The sequence below is a fragment of the Danio rerio genome, chromosome 7 (genome assembly GCF_052040795.2).
Source record: "Danio rerio strain M-AB ecotype USA chromosome 7, GRCz13ab, whole genome shotgun sequence".
Taxonomy (NCBI): Eukaryota; Metazoa; Chordata; class Actinopteri; order Cypriniformes; family Danionidae; genus Danio; species Danio rerio.
Window position 1 is genome coordinate 15,753,061 of NC_141027.1, and position 16,940 is coordinate 15,770,000.

Sequence of the window (16,940 nt, forward strand, 5' to 3'; positions counted from 1 at the left end):
GATCTACAGTTGCGTGAAAAAGTGTTTTTCCCCTACTGACTTCTTATTTGTTGCATGTTAGTCACATTGTATTGTTTAAGATCTTCTAATATTTACATTTTATTAGATTAGATTAGATTAGATTCAACTTTATTGTCATTACACATGTACAAGTACAATGCAACGAAATGCAGTTTAGGTCTAACCAGCAGTGCAATAGCTGCAAGTGCAGGATACAGGAATAAGTTATAAAGTGCAGTTATAGAAAACTATGGTGATATTTACAGATGGATGTACTATGAACATTATATACAGGTTGGATAAGCTATGAACAGATTTACAATATATGAATATATGTGCAGGTTGCTATTAATAATCAGTAGTGTGCAGATAGATAAACATGATTACAAGTGTATATGTTACAATATATGAATATATGTATAGGGATAGATAAACATGATTACAAGTGTATATGTAACAATATATGAACATATGTACAGGTTGCTATTAATAATCAGTAGTATGCAGATAAATAAGCATGATTACAAGTGTATATGTATAGTGGGTGTGTACATAATTACAAATGCCCATATGCAGTGGTTATGTACAGTTCAATAAGTAAACAGGTCAATGTGGTGCAGTGAATGTGCAAATTTTAAACGTGCAAATGTTAAACAGTGCAGTGATTGCGAGGAGTTTAAGTTAGAGGAGAGTGGGGGGTGTATTGGGGGGGGGCAAAAGAGTCAGTGGGGGGCAGAGTTCAGGAGGGAGACAGCTCTGGGGAAAAAGCTTTTCCTCAGTCTGCTGGTTTTTGTCCGGGGGAGCCTGAAGCGCCTGCCGGAGGGCAGGAGAGAAAACTGTCTGTGAGCGGGGTGAAAGGTGTCCTTCAGAATACTGCGTGCTCGGCGCAAACAGTGTTTCTTCTTGATGTCCTCTATGGCTGGCAGTGTGGTCCCTGTGATGCGTTGGGCAGTTTTCACCACCCGCTGCAGTGCCTTACGCTCAGCAACAAAGCGCATATGAGTCAAAGATAACAGAAGTAAACACATCATGCACTTTTTAAGTGTAGGTTTTTATTATTAAAGGAAATCAAAATGCAAAACTACATAGGCCTGTGTGAAAAAGTGTTTCCCTTTCTGTTAAAACACAAATTAACAATGGTTTATTACAACGAAGTACAATTTCTGTAGCTACATCCAGCCCTGATTACTGCCAAACCTATCCGCAATCAAGAAGTCACATAAAAAGGATCTGCCTGACGAAGTGAAGTAGACCAAAAGGTACTCAAAAGCTAATCATAATGCAGAGACAAAAACAAGTGAGACAGAATATGGAGATCTACTTTGGAAAACGTTATAAAGCCATTTCTAAAGCAGTTAGAGCCATTGTCTACAAATGGCAAAGATTTGGGGATGTTTGACGGCAAAAACTTTTGTTCTTTTCACACTAATGATATTAACAGGGACATATTATTGATGAATAAAGGAATGTTTTCATGCAGTTCCACACCATATAAATGCCACAGAAAAACTTTTGGTCAACTTTTCTGGTGTGGTCAGTTTGCTAGTAGCTCACTTTATAGAGTGTTGTACTTTGTAATTCAAGTTTTCGATAAAAGTTTGAGTTCGGTAAAGCACTCTATTCCAGATATAAAAATAATGTAAAATTAAGATAAAACTACATGGTCGCAGTGCACTTCTTTTATGTTTACTTCTGAAAACACTATTGGTTGGGTTTAGGTCGGTGGTTTGCTGGCCTGTAACAACAAAACTCACCCTAGGTAACGTATTTCACATTCACAAAAATGTAGAAGGGGCCCTCTAGTGGAAAAACTAGCAATTAAGCAGAATGAAATGTTCCTGGAGCAAGGCTTTTTTACTTTTTGCAAAAATGTAATGTAAGGCATGTGTTTCCAAAGCCTGGGCTGTCAAGAGCACAAATGTTCTCATATTATTTATTTGAATATCACTTTTTTAATAGTTTGATTAACTCTTTGATGCACTACATGGTTCTAAAGTGATCTAAGCTTTTTTTTCTATATCTATTTTATAGCTTGTGCATCAAAGGGTTAATAGTGTTTTAACATGTTTTAATTTAGTAATTTTATCTCCCTCTAAACCCCGCCTTTTCTGAGAGCTCGCACTTTTTTAATTGGTTAGCTAATTTGCCCTGTCTGTTGTGATTGGTCTACCACTTACAGTTTATGTCATAGATCAAACGTCCAATATCATATCAGAATGTCAGATCCTTCTCTGCACTTATACTTAAAATGACATGAAATAAAATGATGGTTTAGATTTGAGTGAGAGTCCATCTTTTAGAAGTGTGTGCAAAGTTTGTTTTTGCAGCACTGAAAATGTTTATTTTGTAAGACCATAAACTGGCATTATGCAAATGAGTTAAAATTCATGCTTTAAAGTGAAACTAAAAGTAACTGCATATTAGAAATGTGCCCTACAACACTAATGCAAACAATGTGCATAATGAAAAAATAATGTTAAAGAGCCCCTATTATGAGTTTAGAAAATGAGCTTTCATGCAGTGTGCAACAGCAATAAGTGAATGAAAGCATCTAGCTGAGGTTTAAATCTGTAAGTGCACTGTTTAAATCTATTTATTCTTTAACGAAATAGTTGACTCAGAGTCGAATGAATGAATCGTGTTGGGTTTGGATCTTTTGCTTGAATGTGTCACACATCGATATGGTACATCAGCAAATATGAAGTGCCGGTTCCTGTAAAACGTTAACGCGCCTTTCTCTTCAGACATTAGCAGAGCACATGGGATCACGGGACTTATTATGACATAAAGATGTTGATTACTGACAGATGGAGACTTAGCTGAGGGGAATAAAGGGTTAAAGTTTAATTTTACAACAACATCACTGTATAGTCAACCGTGTGCTGTTTGTTTCTGTCATTTTTCGGATTTTTGATACAATAACCTACACAGCAAATGGCCGACGAGTCTTGCATTGCAAATAAAGGAAGGAGCAGCAGAGACTTTTATGTATGGGACTTTGTCAGTAACTGTTACAGTGCATATGGACCAGTTTCTTCTTCCTCCAGATCATAACATGTAAGTGTAATTATAATTGTTGCCTCGTTTTCTGTCGTTTGCAAAATATGCGTTTAGTTGTATGTTGTAACTTGTAATCGCTCCGCACGGCTTGTGATTAGTTCTTTTTTATAGATTAGTTCTTGTACTGTATCTCTTAGGTTAAATTTGTATGGGCTATTTCACGTATTGCGTCCAAAACCACATTGAAAACATGTGCTTCTTCCTTGAGTGATTTAAATGCGATTCTAAACTCGCAATCCTCTGCTGAAGATCTTTTGCCTATGCTTTGGCACCATCAGGTGTTTCAAAATAGTTACATTTTTGCCACTGTGTGGATTAATTCTGAATGTGTGTCATTGTTACTTGGGGTTTGGGTTGAGAGTAGAGTAATATGCTGGTGTTTAAGTGCATTGCTTTAATGCTATCTAGCACTGGGCTCTCACATACTCTGCTACTTCATAGCCATGTTGGGCGTTTCTCTCTGTCTCTGCTGTCTCTGCTGAATTCATTCGACCAATCACAACAGACTAGGTCATCGGACCAATCACCGCAAATTAGCTTTGCGCTAAGGAGGGGTTTCGGGAACAAATGAATCGCTGAACGATTCATAAGGGAGTTGCTGGAATAATTAGGTATCAATAAATGCATATTATAAGACAGTGAAAGTGTTTTTTGACCTTGCATGCACAGCAGCCTGTTGTTGGAGACCCCCAAAACCAAAATATGACTTTTTATAATGCATAATATGGGCTCTATCAATGAAAAATAAAATACAAAAGAGCAATAAAATAAACCATTGCAGTAACCGAACCTCATTTAAGATTTTTTAACAGGCATGGTTAAGGTATAAGAAAACCAGTTTGAATTAAAGCATGCTTTTTTTTTTATCTTTTGTCTTCTCTACTAATATAGATGTATGTATGCAAGTAAGTATTTTTTGCGAATACAAATATGAAAGTAAAGAAATTTTCGATATGCCAATTTATATTTAGTATTTCTGGCTGTGATACGTTATCGATACTCCAGTATTAATATTTGTCTAAATGATACAAAAGACACTGACTGCTGTAGTTTACCACTTTGGCTGCAACACCAAGCTAATGGTGATGAACTATATATCAGAGACGCACCAGTGTCATTTAATATGTGACAGATGAGCCATTGGAATGGTGAAAATCTCAGGCATACGGATATTTTCTTCTGTTTAAGCTGGACCCTTTTTATGGTATTTATGCATTTCAGACATTTCAGCTATCCAGGAAGCTTCCTCAAGTTTCTTCCTCACAGACCCACTTTCACTTTAATAGATCGCTCTCGTGTGACTTCATACACCTCACAGTAAGAAGGTCACTGGTTCAGATCTTGGCTGGGTCAGTTGGCATTTCTGTGTTAAGTTTGCATGTTGTTCCTGTGTTTGCGTGGGTTTCCTTCAGGTGCTCTGGTTTCCCCTACAAGTCTAAAGACATGGGCTATAAGTGAATTGGGTAAGCTGAATTGTCCATAGAGTATGTGTGTGAATGTACAGTTGAAGTCAGTATTATTATCCCCTCTTTGATTTTTATATTGTTTTTTATATATTTCCCAAATGATGTTTAACAGAGCAAGGAAATTTTCACAGAATGTCTGACAATTTTTTTTCTTCTTGAAAAAAATCGTATTTGTTTTATTTTGGCTAGAATAAAAGCAGTTTATAATTTTTTTAAAAGCCATTTTAAGGACAAAATTATTAGCCCCTTTAAGCTATATTTTTTCCTAATAGCCTACAGAACAAACCATCGTTATACAATAACTTGCCTGATTACCCTAACCTGTATAGTTACATTAATTAATCTAGTTAAGCTTTTAAATGTCACATTAAGCTGTATAGAAGTGTCTTGAAGAATATCTGGTAAAATATTATTTACTGTCATCATGGCAAAGATAAAATAAATCACTTATTAGAGATGAGTTATTAAAACTATTATGTTTAGAAATGTGTTGAAAAAATCTTCACTTAGTTAAACAGAAATTGGGGGAAAACCAGCCTGATATGAGGAAACGTAACTATTTTTCGTTCTGTCGAAATTTGTGTGCTTCAATTAGGTTTAGTCGTACAAAAATGTACAAATTTAAAAAGGAACCGTGGCACCAAATCCCACCTCTAAACCCAACCGTGATTGGGGGATGAGCTAGATGAGCTAGATTGGGGGATGAGCTAATAAGGTTTTATGATTTTATATGAATTAGCCACTAAATCAAAAAGTTACGAATTGTCATAAGATTGTGTTGGGGTTAGGGCTGGGCCACATATCAAGTTCTGGGGATATATCGATATGATTCCCAACGCGATGCGGGATTATGCAATATCTGTCATATCGATATGGTTTGAGGCCACACGTGCGCATTCTGTGCGAAACAGTCTCTTCTTTACATTTATGTTATAACACGTTTAGCTCTGCATTATGGTCTGTTATTGCATATTGCTTTTAATTCCAATTATATTCTAATCATTGTATTTATTTATTCTGTTGAATTGATTTATTTATTTTAGCCCATTAACTGGAAGGCGTGATTTGATTTGTGTGTGTGCCTAGTGTACAAACGGTTGATGGTTTAAACAATTATTAAAAGCTTTTTAAAAAGTACAATAAAAAACATGCTTTTGTCTATTAATCATTTCTTTTTTTATTTTAATATCTCACTGTTAGCTACTCTTTCAACAAATAACAATTTAAGAATGATAATTATATTGATGATAATGACAGCGAGGGGAAACCCCTGTGTTTGAATTTTATTTTGCTCAAAAACTGTTTAATAAAGTTTTAATAAAAGCTTTATCTCTCAAGTAATTATTTATTAGAAAATACTGGATATATATCGTATACAGTCATTCCTCCTAAAAATACTGAGATATGATTTTTTTGCCCATATCGCCCAACCCTAGTTGGAGTTAACCTGTGATTACCACCCATATACTGCTTATGTGGTCAAGTGCATTCAAACAGCCACAAAAAGGCAGCTTCTCTCCACCTGCTGATCTAATTCAGAAACATTACTTAATGTTGAATTAAAGCATACTAGCCACTAGATAGGATTAAAATTTAAACCTCTAAAATAATTTTTTTAGGCAAGGCTTTTGTGGGCAAAATGTTATCCAAGTAACTCTGATTCAGCCGTAAGCCCACAGTGTTCAGCTATTAGAACCAAAAACAAAATGCATATAAATTGACTTTGGTATGTTGTTAATATCACCATTATGTTAATATCACCATGCTGTAAATATCACCATGGTTTTTCTATACTGCACTTTATAACTTATTCCTGTATCCTGCACTTGCTGCTATTGCACTGCTGGTTAGACCTAAACTGCATTTCGTTGCATTGTACTTGTACATGTGTAATGACAATAAAGTTGAATCTAATCTAATCTAATCTAATAACTTTGTTTTTTAAATAAGTGTGTTTTTAAATTTAAATGACATTTTAGAATGAAAACGCTCCTCGTGCATACTGACATTTTACTGTGTTCCTGATTAGTGATCTCTGCCGTCCTCACCGTACAGCCTAAGTTGCAAAATATGTGACCATTTATGCTCATTGGTCATGCACATATTTTGTCGCCACTCATTCTCGTTGTCAGTTGCAATTGTCATTTGAGTGACTTGACTTTTGTTTTCATCACATATACAGAATAAATCTACTGTATATGACACACACACACACACACACACACACACACACATTTTATTTTGCATGCAATTAAATCTCAATTAATCTTTGCCAAATATGTATGTATACACACTCTACCTGACAAAAGTCTTGTTTCTCCAAGATTTAGGAACAACAAATAATAACTTGACTTCTAGTTGATCATTTGGTATCAGAAGTGGCTTATATGAAAGGCAAAAGCCTCTAGATTACGCTTATTTTACCAAAATAAAATATAATCATGCCTTGATTTTGAATTATTTGGACAGTAAGGTCTGACTTTGTCAAGACAAAAGTCTTGTCAGTTAACAGAAATAATGTACAGATAGAATATAAAGTCAAGGTGCAGTGGAAAAAGATTTAATATTGAGTTTGACTCCCATGAGCTTGGAGGACTGCATCCATACATCTCTACATTGACTCAAATAACTTTTTAATAAAGTCATCTGGAATGGCAATTTTGAAGTCCCAGAGTTCATCAAGATTTGGATTCATCTTCAATGCCTCCTTCATCATCTTACCCCAGACCTGCTCAATAATATTCATGTCTGGTGACTGGGCTGGCCAATCCTGGAGCACTTTGACCTTCTCTGCTTTCAGGAACTTTGATGTGGAGGCTGAAGTATGATAAAGAGCGCTATCCCGCTGAAGAATTTGCCCTCTCCTGTGGTTGTAATTTAATGGGCAGCATAAATGTCTTGATACCTCAGGCTGTTGATATTGCCATCCACTCTGCAGATCTCTTATTCGCCTCCATACTGAATGTAACCCCAAACCATTAATTTCTCCACCAAACTTGACTGATTTCTGTAAGAATCTAGGGTCCATGTGGGTTCCAATAGATCTTCTGCAGTATTTGTGATGATTGGGATGCAGTTCAACAGATGAAAATCTACCTTCTGCCACTTTTCCAAATGATCAACTAGAACTCAAGTTTAAATTTGTTGTTCTCACAACTGCGATCTAAGACAAGACTTTTGTCAGGTAGTGTGTAGAATGAGTGGCATGAGTTGGACTTACAAAGATTAATGTCATTTATCGCTATGCAATTTCATGCATACTGTAGGCCTAATCCATAGTTGGCATTAGAGATGGATTTAAACAGTAGGTGTAAACAGGAATGTGTCTGTCTTTTCTACTTGTGATCCAACAGACTGAAATGCATCTCATTTACAGGTGACAATGCAAGTGTAGTCTATAAATAAACTGTCACTGTTTGAACCCTGTTTTCCTTTCGTTGTCTGCAAACCAGTGTGCATAACTTTCATACTACAGGCAACATTCCTTCCAGCACATTCAACCCTGCCACACCTCAATAATGCACAGCACTCCTTCAACCTTCACAGCACATTATTGGCTTTATTTGCGGATGAAGCAATCGACTAAGACATTTTAATACAGACAGACCGGCTGGTAACTAGGATATACTTCCTCTTGCTGAGTTTGTTAGCCACTGTTTACTGTGTGTGCATTTGCATCATTGCTGCGTGGCTTATTGAACAAGCCTTTTTCCTGTTTACAAGTGTCTTTATTTTGTTGCAATTTCACGATTTGTAGTCATTAAAGCATTTTAAAGGGATAGATCACTGAAAAAAAAATTATATTCTGTCAGCATTTATGCACCTTTCACTTATTCCATATATGATTTTTTCTGTTATACACAAAATAATATATTTTGTAGAATGTTGGATAAAATCGACCACTGACTTGCATTGTTTTTTTTTTTTTTTTTTTATTCTTCCTATGGCTGTCAATGACTACTGGTTTGGAATGTTGTTCAGAGGTTCTTGTTTCGTGTTTAACAGATGAAAGTGATTCATAACAGTTTAAAACCCCTTTAACGTTAGTATAACACTGTATAAAATGCTGGGTTCCACACAATCCCTTAAAGGTGCTTTGTGTAAGTTTTTGATTCTTCTAAAGCATAAAAATACCATAATATGTTTGCAGATATTTGGGAAACATGCTAAGTGAACAAACTTGTTTATCTGGAAAACAATGCTGAAGTCAGATATTCTGCTTTGAAAATGTGCTTTTCGTGCCGAAATGTCTTTCTTTGTTTTGGTCATTTAACCCACCCAATGCCAGTTTAGCCAATTATATTTCAGCACTCCGAGTTACCTTGATGGAAAACTATGTATTTTATTCATTCAGTCAGAAAGGCTCTCAAAGTGTGCATTAACGACTGAAATGCGACCTCCGGTGGACAGTAGCAGACTCCGAAATGCGACGCAGATGTAGGGCTCTATTTTGACGGTCCATGCACAGAGCGCAAAACGCAGGGCGCAAACGCTTTCAGGGCGTGTCAGAACGCATTTTTGCTAATTTATGGAGGGGAAAATTCGCTTTGCGCCAAGGTGCATGGGCTAAAAGAGTTGAGTTTATTTTCTTAATGAGTTATAGGTGTGTTTTGAGAATAAACCAATTAGAGTCTCATCTCCCATCCCCTTTAAGACCCAGCTGCGTCGCGCCAAGAGCGCATTCGCTATTTACAGGACGCAAAGTAAGTCTAAGTGGAAAAAATTAGCATTTCACTAGCAAACAGTTAACAGTTGACAGTTTTTTTTTAACAGAAAACTGTTAAACAGAGCATCTACTGCGTGAGAATGAGAGATAATGGAACTACTTTCACTTTCGCTCTTGGATAGGGAAACCTTTACGCACAGACATCAATTAGCCTATCAATAATTAATTTCGTTTGTTAAGCGCAAAGATTTGTTTCAAAACTATTTTTAAATTCAGTTCTAATTTCCAGCAAACGAATAAATGAACAATAATGACCAAGTGTGGTCAAAATAGTTAGAGTTCTTTCCAAATACACCTGCCATGCCCCATATGGTCTAAAACCTGACAGGTGTTTGTTTAATAAAACAAATATAAATATGGATATATTAAATAATACTGCTAATAATAATAACATTATACAAAAGCAAATTGTTACGAATGAACTGAAAAAGCCTCCCGAGATGAAGAAGACATAAAAGCAGTGATTTTTCATATTTCTGTAGGCTAGAAATAATATGTTTTGTAATATTTTAATACTTTATATTTATATTCTATATCTATTCTTATTATATCCTATATATATCCTTAATATAAATTTTTTTTCATATGTAAAGATATTTGCCTATTGCTCTCTTGTGCGTATTAAGCAGTGCGTAAACGAGATGCAACTCTGCGCCGGAGTTTAGACCGGGTTAGTTTTGGTCTAATGAAAAATCACTGCGTAGATGAAAACAGCGTAGCGCACTGCGTAAATGAAAACAGCGTAGCGCAACGCCTCAAAACGACTCTTGCGCCAAGCTGAAACTACCAAAAGACTATTGCGCCACGTCTTGCGCCACACTGCGCCGGGTGTATGATAGGGCCCATAGAGTTCAATCAGCATCTAATTTCGAAGTTCCACATGAGATGGTTCTTAATTAGCATGTAATATAAATATTACAAACGTAAACATTAGGTGAGCAGGTGACATTATGACCACGTGTCTCAACAACATGTTACATGAGGAGATACGCAGTGAGAAGCAATTTGGCTGTTTGCACCAGATAAGACATGACATAAATTTAAACAGTCATTCAGAAGCACAGAATAGTGCACTTACTGCACTCCTACTAAATGGTAAGGTTTTTTTTTCAACGAATTAATACATATTAAACCTCTTTAACATTATTAAATGTAGATGCTGAATCACTGATATGTGTTGGTTTGCACTGAGTCACAGTTCTGAAGTTCAATTTCAAACGATTTATTTTATTTCGAAGATCTGAGATAAACTATCCGCTGCTGCTTTCAGTATTATGGCAGTATGCCTAATCCCAATTCTACCCCTTAGCCCTTCCCCTTGTCCCAATTCTCTTTAGCTTGAAGGCGTAGGGCTAAAGGGTAGGAGTAGATACCCCTTCGAATGGAGATTTTTCAGGACCCCACTTGAAACCAAGGGTTAAGAAAATTTCCCAGAATACACCAGCCACAACGGCAGCATGGTTGCACCCGGAAGTAAGGAGATCCACAAATTAGTATTTTTTGTCATTATTACAAATTTTTACAACAAACAAACAAACAAATGTTTTAATATATTCATAACTGCTTTCATGTTTTACCGTCATGCTTTAAAAAAAGAACACAAAAATAAAACCCGCAAAATTTCACGACCTATAATCCCTCATAATAACTCCTTTCTAGCTGTCCCACAACATTCTGACACTCGATGACACTCGAATACCCTGTCAGAAAAGTCTAGTGGCTGGGAATGAGGTTTTTACAGTGTCTGCTATAATGTTAATGTTATTTTTGTGTGTTTATATAAATGAATATGGCCACGGTGTAAATGCACAGTATAGTTACAATCTAATTGCCACATTAGATGGTTATGATAACGTAATATATGCCTTCAGTTATTTCCTAAAGATAAAAACTAAAAATCAGAACAACTGGAATAGCTACAGCAGTCGTGATCATCTGATCTCATATGCAGCAAGAGATTGCGATGAAGTGTGCAGGTGCTGTAGTGCTTTCCCATTTCTTAGGGGTAAATCTTAAAGCTCTTCCCCTTCACACTCTGTTTCAAGGGCCAAGGGTAAGTGGTAGGGGTAAAAATAGAATTGGGATTGGGCCTAAATCTCATCTCAGTGCAAATCGATTAATTTAGTTGAATGGTTTTAACAATTTTAGGTTGATTGGACAAAACAATTCAGTTGTCCCTAAATAACTTTAAGAACTGCATTGTTTCACCTCATTTTAAATACAGTGCTTGGCATAATTGAGTACATTTTTTCTAGAAAACATAAATGTTGTTGTTATTGTTATTATTGTTGTTGTTGTTTATTGTTGTTGTTATTATTATTATTGTTAGAATTAGTTAATTTTCTCTTGAATTAGTACCTTTATTCATCACAGCACCACAGCAGAATGAACCGCAAACTTATCCAGCATATGTTTTACGCACCGGATGCACTTCCAGCTGCAACCCACTACTGGAAAACACCCATACACACTCAGTCACACACACACACACAAACACACACACACACACACACTCATACACTATGGCCAATTTAGTTTATTCAATTCACCTATAGCGCATATCTTTGTACTGTGCTGCTGAAAAACTGATGGTCTGATCACAATTAAAGCAGTAGTGCAGGGGTGTCCAATCTTATTCCTGGAGATCAACCTTTCTACAGTGTTCAGCTAAAACCTTGATCAACCCCCCGGTCTTTAATTACCAAGTGCACCTTCAGATCCTACTAAGCTTGTTTAATTGTTTTTGGTCAGGGTTGTAGCTGAACTCTGCAGGAAAGTAGATCTTCAGGAACAGGATTGTGCACAGTGGTGGGAATGTGGGTGCAGAGTTCTCTTAAAGTGAAGTGATAAATGCTGCCATCTACTTGTGAAAGAGAGTTATCAAAACAAGAGCCAAACGAGTAAATCACAGTATCCCCTGTCTTTTTAGCCGCCGTTGTTGAAGTGTCTGACCCTAGCAGAGGCCGAATTCCATCTTGAAACCTTTCAGTCTCTTTCAGTTTTCAGTTTTGTCTGGTTTGTGTCATGATGTGGCACTTGAATAATAACCACATCCTTGTCAGTGAAAAGCCACAACCACGACTAAACCGAGTTTACTACACATGTCATCTAATTGAAGGGAAAGTAATGATGCAGATGTGCTTGCAGGTACACATTCATTAAAAGCTTATTAAATACATGTTCTAATTCACCCTAAAGCCTTTTGATCATTATTACCATCATCATTATAACCTTCACTTGATTAAAACCTACTTGAGATTCTTTCTTTTGTTGAACACAAAAGAAGATATCCAGATGAAATCTGCAGACTTTTTATGCTATTTCTGTGTAGAATTATGTAAAAAAAATATTTGCAGATTCATGTTTAGGAGCTGTAAACTTAACAAAAAGATTAGCGGCTCTATTTTAAAGATCTAGCTGCAAAGTCCAAAGTACATGGTGCAAAAGCATTCAGGGCACGTCAACTTTTGCTATTTTAAGGATGGAAAAATGGTCTGCGCTTGGCGCATGGTCTAACAGGGTTGTGCTTATTCCCTTAATGAGTTATGGGTGTGTTTTGAGCATAACGTGAATTAAACCAATCAGAATCTCATCTCCTATTCCTATCAAGAGTCAGTTTCATCGCGCCATGGTACATTTGCTATTTACATCGTAGAGTTTGTAAGAGGAAAAACTGAACGCTTCTCTAGCAAGAAAACAGTTAAACAGACCATCTGCAGTGTGAGTATAAAGAATGAGCCTCCTCCATTCGGCCTCTATACTTTCTCTTTACTCTTTACTCCCTTTGTGGATAAGAAAACAGTGTTGTACTCACTCCACTGAAGACATCCATTAGCCTACATATTTAATTTAGTTTAAGTGCAAAGATTTGTTTCAAAAATATTTTTAAATTCTGTTTTCATTTCCAGCAAACAAATAAATGAACAATAATAACAAAGTGTTGTCAAAAAACTGAGTTATATCCAAACACCCGTCATATTCTTATGCCCCATATGGTGATGCAGACTTCTCCAAAACCAAAAACAAAAGTTTGACAAAAGTGCCGTCTGAAATTTCCATTGAAAATTATCATTTTTTCCAGCCTCCTTTGTTTATGTTGTGCTTTTTCACTTTAAAGATCATGTAAAGGACTTTTCCTTTGCCGTAAAAGTGAAAATTATTGAACCTACATACAGGAGCCTGATAAAAATGTTCATTTTAGAAGAAAATTTCAGACGGCAATTAGAGGTTTTTACATTGAATTCTTCACTAGTTTTTATTAAAACAAAATTAAAATAAATTATGCTGCTAATAATAGTAACATCATACTAATGCAAATTGTCATGAATAAACTGAAAAAGCCCACCCCGAGGTGAAGGCATGGAGGCAGTGGTTTTTATATTTATGTAAAAAAATAATCATTTTTGTAACACTTTAATTTGTTTTTTTTTTAATATGTAAAGATATTTGTGTATTGCTGTACAACCTGTGTGTATTAAGCAGTGTGCAAGTGTTTGGACCTGCACAGGTGCATAACTAACGCGCTCTGGACTTTAGACAAGCTTTTAATTGGTCAATGGCGCGGGCTACTTCAGTTTCTCAAAAAAGCAATACACCAACAATGTACTTTAACACACCTCTTTGTCAGACCAGCACAACCTATCAGTCCACAAAGCGGCGCAAATGGATGTTCTATTTAAAAAGGCTTACGGAAAATGGGAAAATTAGAGTTGCGCTGGTCTGAAAACGACAACAAATCACGCCATACATTGCGCCTTATTGCGCTGTGTGTATGATAGGACCCTAAAAGTGACACTTTTTCAAATTTAAAGTTTACAATGCAAATGCAATAAGAACCTTGAAGATAAGAAAGCTACAGTAGGTCTCTCATATATTAATACATCCACTAAAAACATAACTTTGCACTACTTTTTTTAATAATACTTTACGCTGTATCACAAATCATCTTCAAATTATAAATCCTTACATATAATTCAACAATACATCTAAAATAAATATAAAAACATACTAAAATATAAATATTCTGCAGTTGTTTCTGTGTAATTTTGCATGAGCAGAATCTGTCTGAGCCTAATGATGATCTATATTAAAAACAAGTGTTTTTTTTACCACTGACAAACCTTCAGTGAAAGGTTTCAATTTCACAAGATTGCTTTTACACTATTGATAATGTAATTTAATTCAAATATAGTCTATTAAATAGACCTAGAAAGTGTCCATTTTAGTTGTTCAAGCGGAAAACGAGATGAATTGAAAATGCATTGAAAATACTGTGGTAAAATAAATGTTCATATTTTAAAGACATCCAAACACTGGAATTTAATGTAGGGCTTGTTGTCTGATGTGAGGCCCACTTTATATAGTATCTCAATCAGGCAGTAAAGACCATTCATTTTAAACAGGCAAGCTCTACAATGTGGTGAGTTTATAATGGCATGACCGTTCATAAACCCCATTGTTTTTTCTAACTGTGACATGAGCACGTCATGATTTTGCATACCATGTGGTGCAGGATTATCATCTATGTTGATCCTAGGAACATCATTTTTGTTGGAAAATGTAATCCATACCTGTTCCCTACCCCTAAACACAACCATAACTGTAAACTATTGCCAGAATCAGAGGGGAATAATAGTTGGATAACAATTATGTAGAAGTACATAAACCTAACCGTAAGCCTAAACTTAACATAAACTCAAAACGGACCCCTTAATTGTGGAATGTTGTTTCAGGATCGACATAGATGTTAATCTAGGATCATGTCCTACTTGGTAAATTCAGGTTGGTGATTAGGTGATCATTAAAATAAAATCTGCCATCTCCACAGGCACGAGTGATCCATATGTGAAGGTCAAGCTGGATGGGAAGATGGTGTACAAAAGTAAAGTGGTGTTAAAGAACCTGAACCCAGTCTGGAATGAGTCCTTTACCTTCCCGATCCGCAGCCTGGAGCAGACAGTCTTCATCAAGGTACACTGTTTGCCATACTGTGTTATCTCTGTTTTTCTACTAATGTAGAATATGAAGAACTAAGTGTAGTTTCAATCCATTGGTCATGCATTCAGGTTTTTGACCGAGATCTGACTTCAGATGACTTCATGGGCTCCTGCAGTGTTGGGCTGGATAAACTGGAACTTGAAAAGTAAGTCCATGATCTGTTGTTTAATCCATCAGCCTTTAGTGCCTTATTGATCAGGGGGCACAGAAAGACCACCTGACCCAGCCGGAACCAGCGACCTTCTTGCTGTGAGGTGACAGTGATAACCACTGAGCCACCGTGCCACCCGTCCTTTTATTCATTAAATTAATAGCCCTAGGATAATCTCAGAAGTGTGGTTTCTCATGCAAATTTTATTTATTGTATTTTGTCATTCAGGACCACTGAGATGGTGCTTCCATTAGACGATCCCAACAGTCTGGAGGAAGATATGGGTTTCATAGCCATCGATATCTGTGTGTCTATGAGAGGCGGCAAAAACAAAAAACAAGTAAGTCTGTTTTTTAACAGCCGGTTAGGCAAGCTGACGACTAAACGACTGTTCACGTGTTAAAATAATTTGTTTTTGTTGTGAAGAAATGGGCCCAGAGGAACATAAGGAGCCTCATGGTGAGAAAGATTGGTTTTAAATTACCGCTGATCTCTTTTACTAATCATTTCTGCATTCTTTAGTGTCGTTGTGTTTAATCCAAATACTTCCTGTAATACTACATCCAAATCATTTTCAAAACAATAACCCTGCTGTTTCATCTGGGGGCAGTCTCTACGTTTAATGTGCTTGCTAATAAGAGAATCAAGATTATATTAATTGGTAACACTTTACAAGATCAATTTAATTAATTAATAAATTAACTTATTATAATATTAATACTTATTATTATTAATATTATTATTATTATTATTATTATTATTATTATTATTATTATCATTATTATTTTTTTTACATCATAAACATTAATCTTTCTTAAAGTACTGGTATAAACACTTTCAAAACTATAGTTTAGAAAAAACATACAAAAGAAAAGCTTCTATATATACTGCTAATTGTTAATGATAGCTTATGAAATATAAATGTTGACATTTACTGTAAAGTGTTACCAAACTAAATTCATAATCAGCATAACAGTGGCTCTCATTTTTTGGCACTTCACATGGTGATGCAAATTATTTATTTATTTATTTATTTATTTATTTCTTTTTGAATTGTATTTAAGTTCAATTTAATTCATTCATATTTTAATTTATGTATTTATTTATTTATAATTTTAGAATGTTTTCATTTAAATTGTGTATTTATTTATATATTATATTTTATTGTATTGTATTTTATTTAAATTTATTTGTTTATTTATTTATTTATAAATTAAATTTTTTTATGTACTATTTATATATTTTAAATTTTTATTTTTATTTTAATTTCTGTTATTTTCTTTGTATTTTTAAATTTAATTTATGTATTTAATTTAAATTATTTTATTTATGTATTATTTATTTTATTTAGTTATAATTTTATTTAATTTAGTTTTTATTTAGTTTTAGGTAATTTTTATTTAAGTGTAATTTAATTCATGTATTTATTTATAATTTTATAATTGTTTTAATTTAATTTATGTATTTATTTATTTATTTATATATATATATATATATATATATATATATATATATATATATATATATATATATATATATA

At 34.9% G+C, this 16,940-nt stretch overlaps 1 protein-coding gene and 1 long non-coding RNA gene across 9 annotated transcripts in view; one reads left to right on the plus strand and one right to left on the minus strand.

Moving 5' to 3' along the window:
• The window catches only part of LOC147843062 (uncharacterized), an 812,539-nt gene that overhangs the window by 109,167 nt on the left and 686,432 nt on the right, over positions 1-16,940 (minus strand). The window lies entirely within an intron of this gene.
• Positions 1-16,940, plus strand: part of mctp2b (multiple C2 domains, transmembrane 2b) — a 70,994-nt gene that overhangs the window by 27,085 nt on the left and 26,969 nt on the right. For 4 of the 8 annotated variants that reach the window (XM_087260701.1, XM_087260703.1, XM_087260702.1 and 1 more), the window contains 4 exons: positions 15,080-15,222; positions 15,318-15,394; positions 15,629-15,740; positions 15,827-15,859. In XM_087260701.1, coding sequence (XP_087116827.1) covers positions 15,080-15,222; positions 15,318-15,394; positions 15,629-15,740; positions 15,827-15,859 — 365 coding nt within the window. The remainder of the gene's footprint in view (positions 1-15,079; positions 15,223-15,317; positions 15,395-15,628; positions 15,741-15,826; positions 15,860-16,940) is intronic. The other 4 variants (XM_087260704.1, XM_087260705.1, XM_087260706.1 and 1 more) reach the window with 1 other exon arrangement.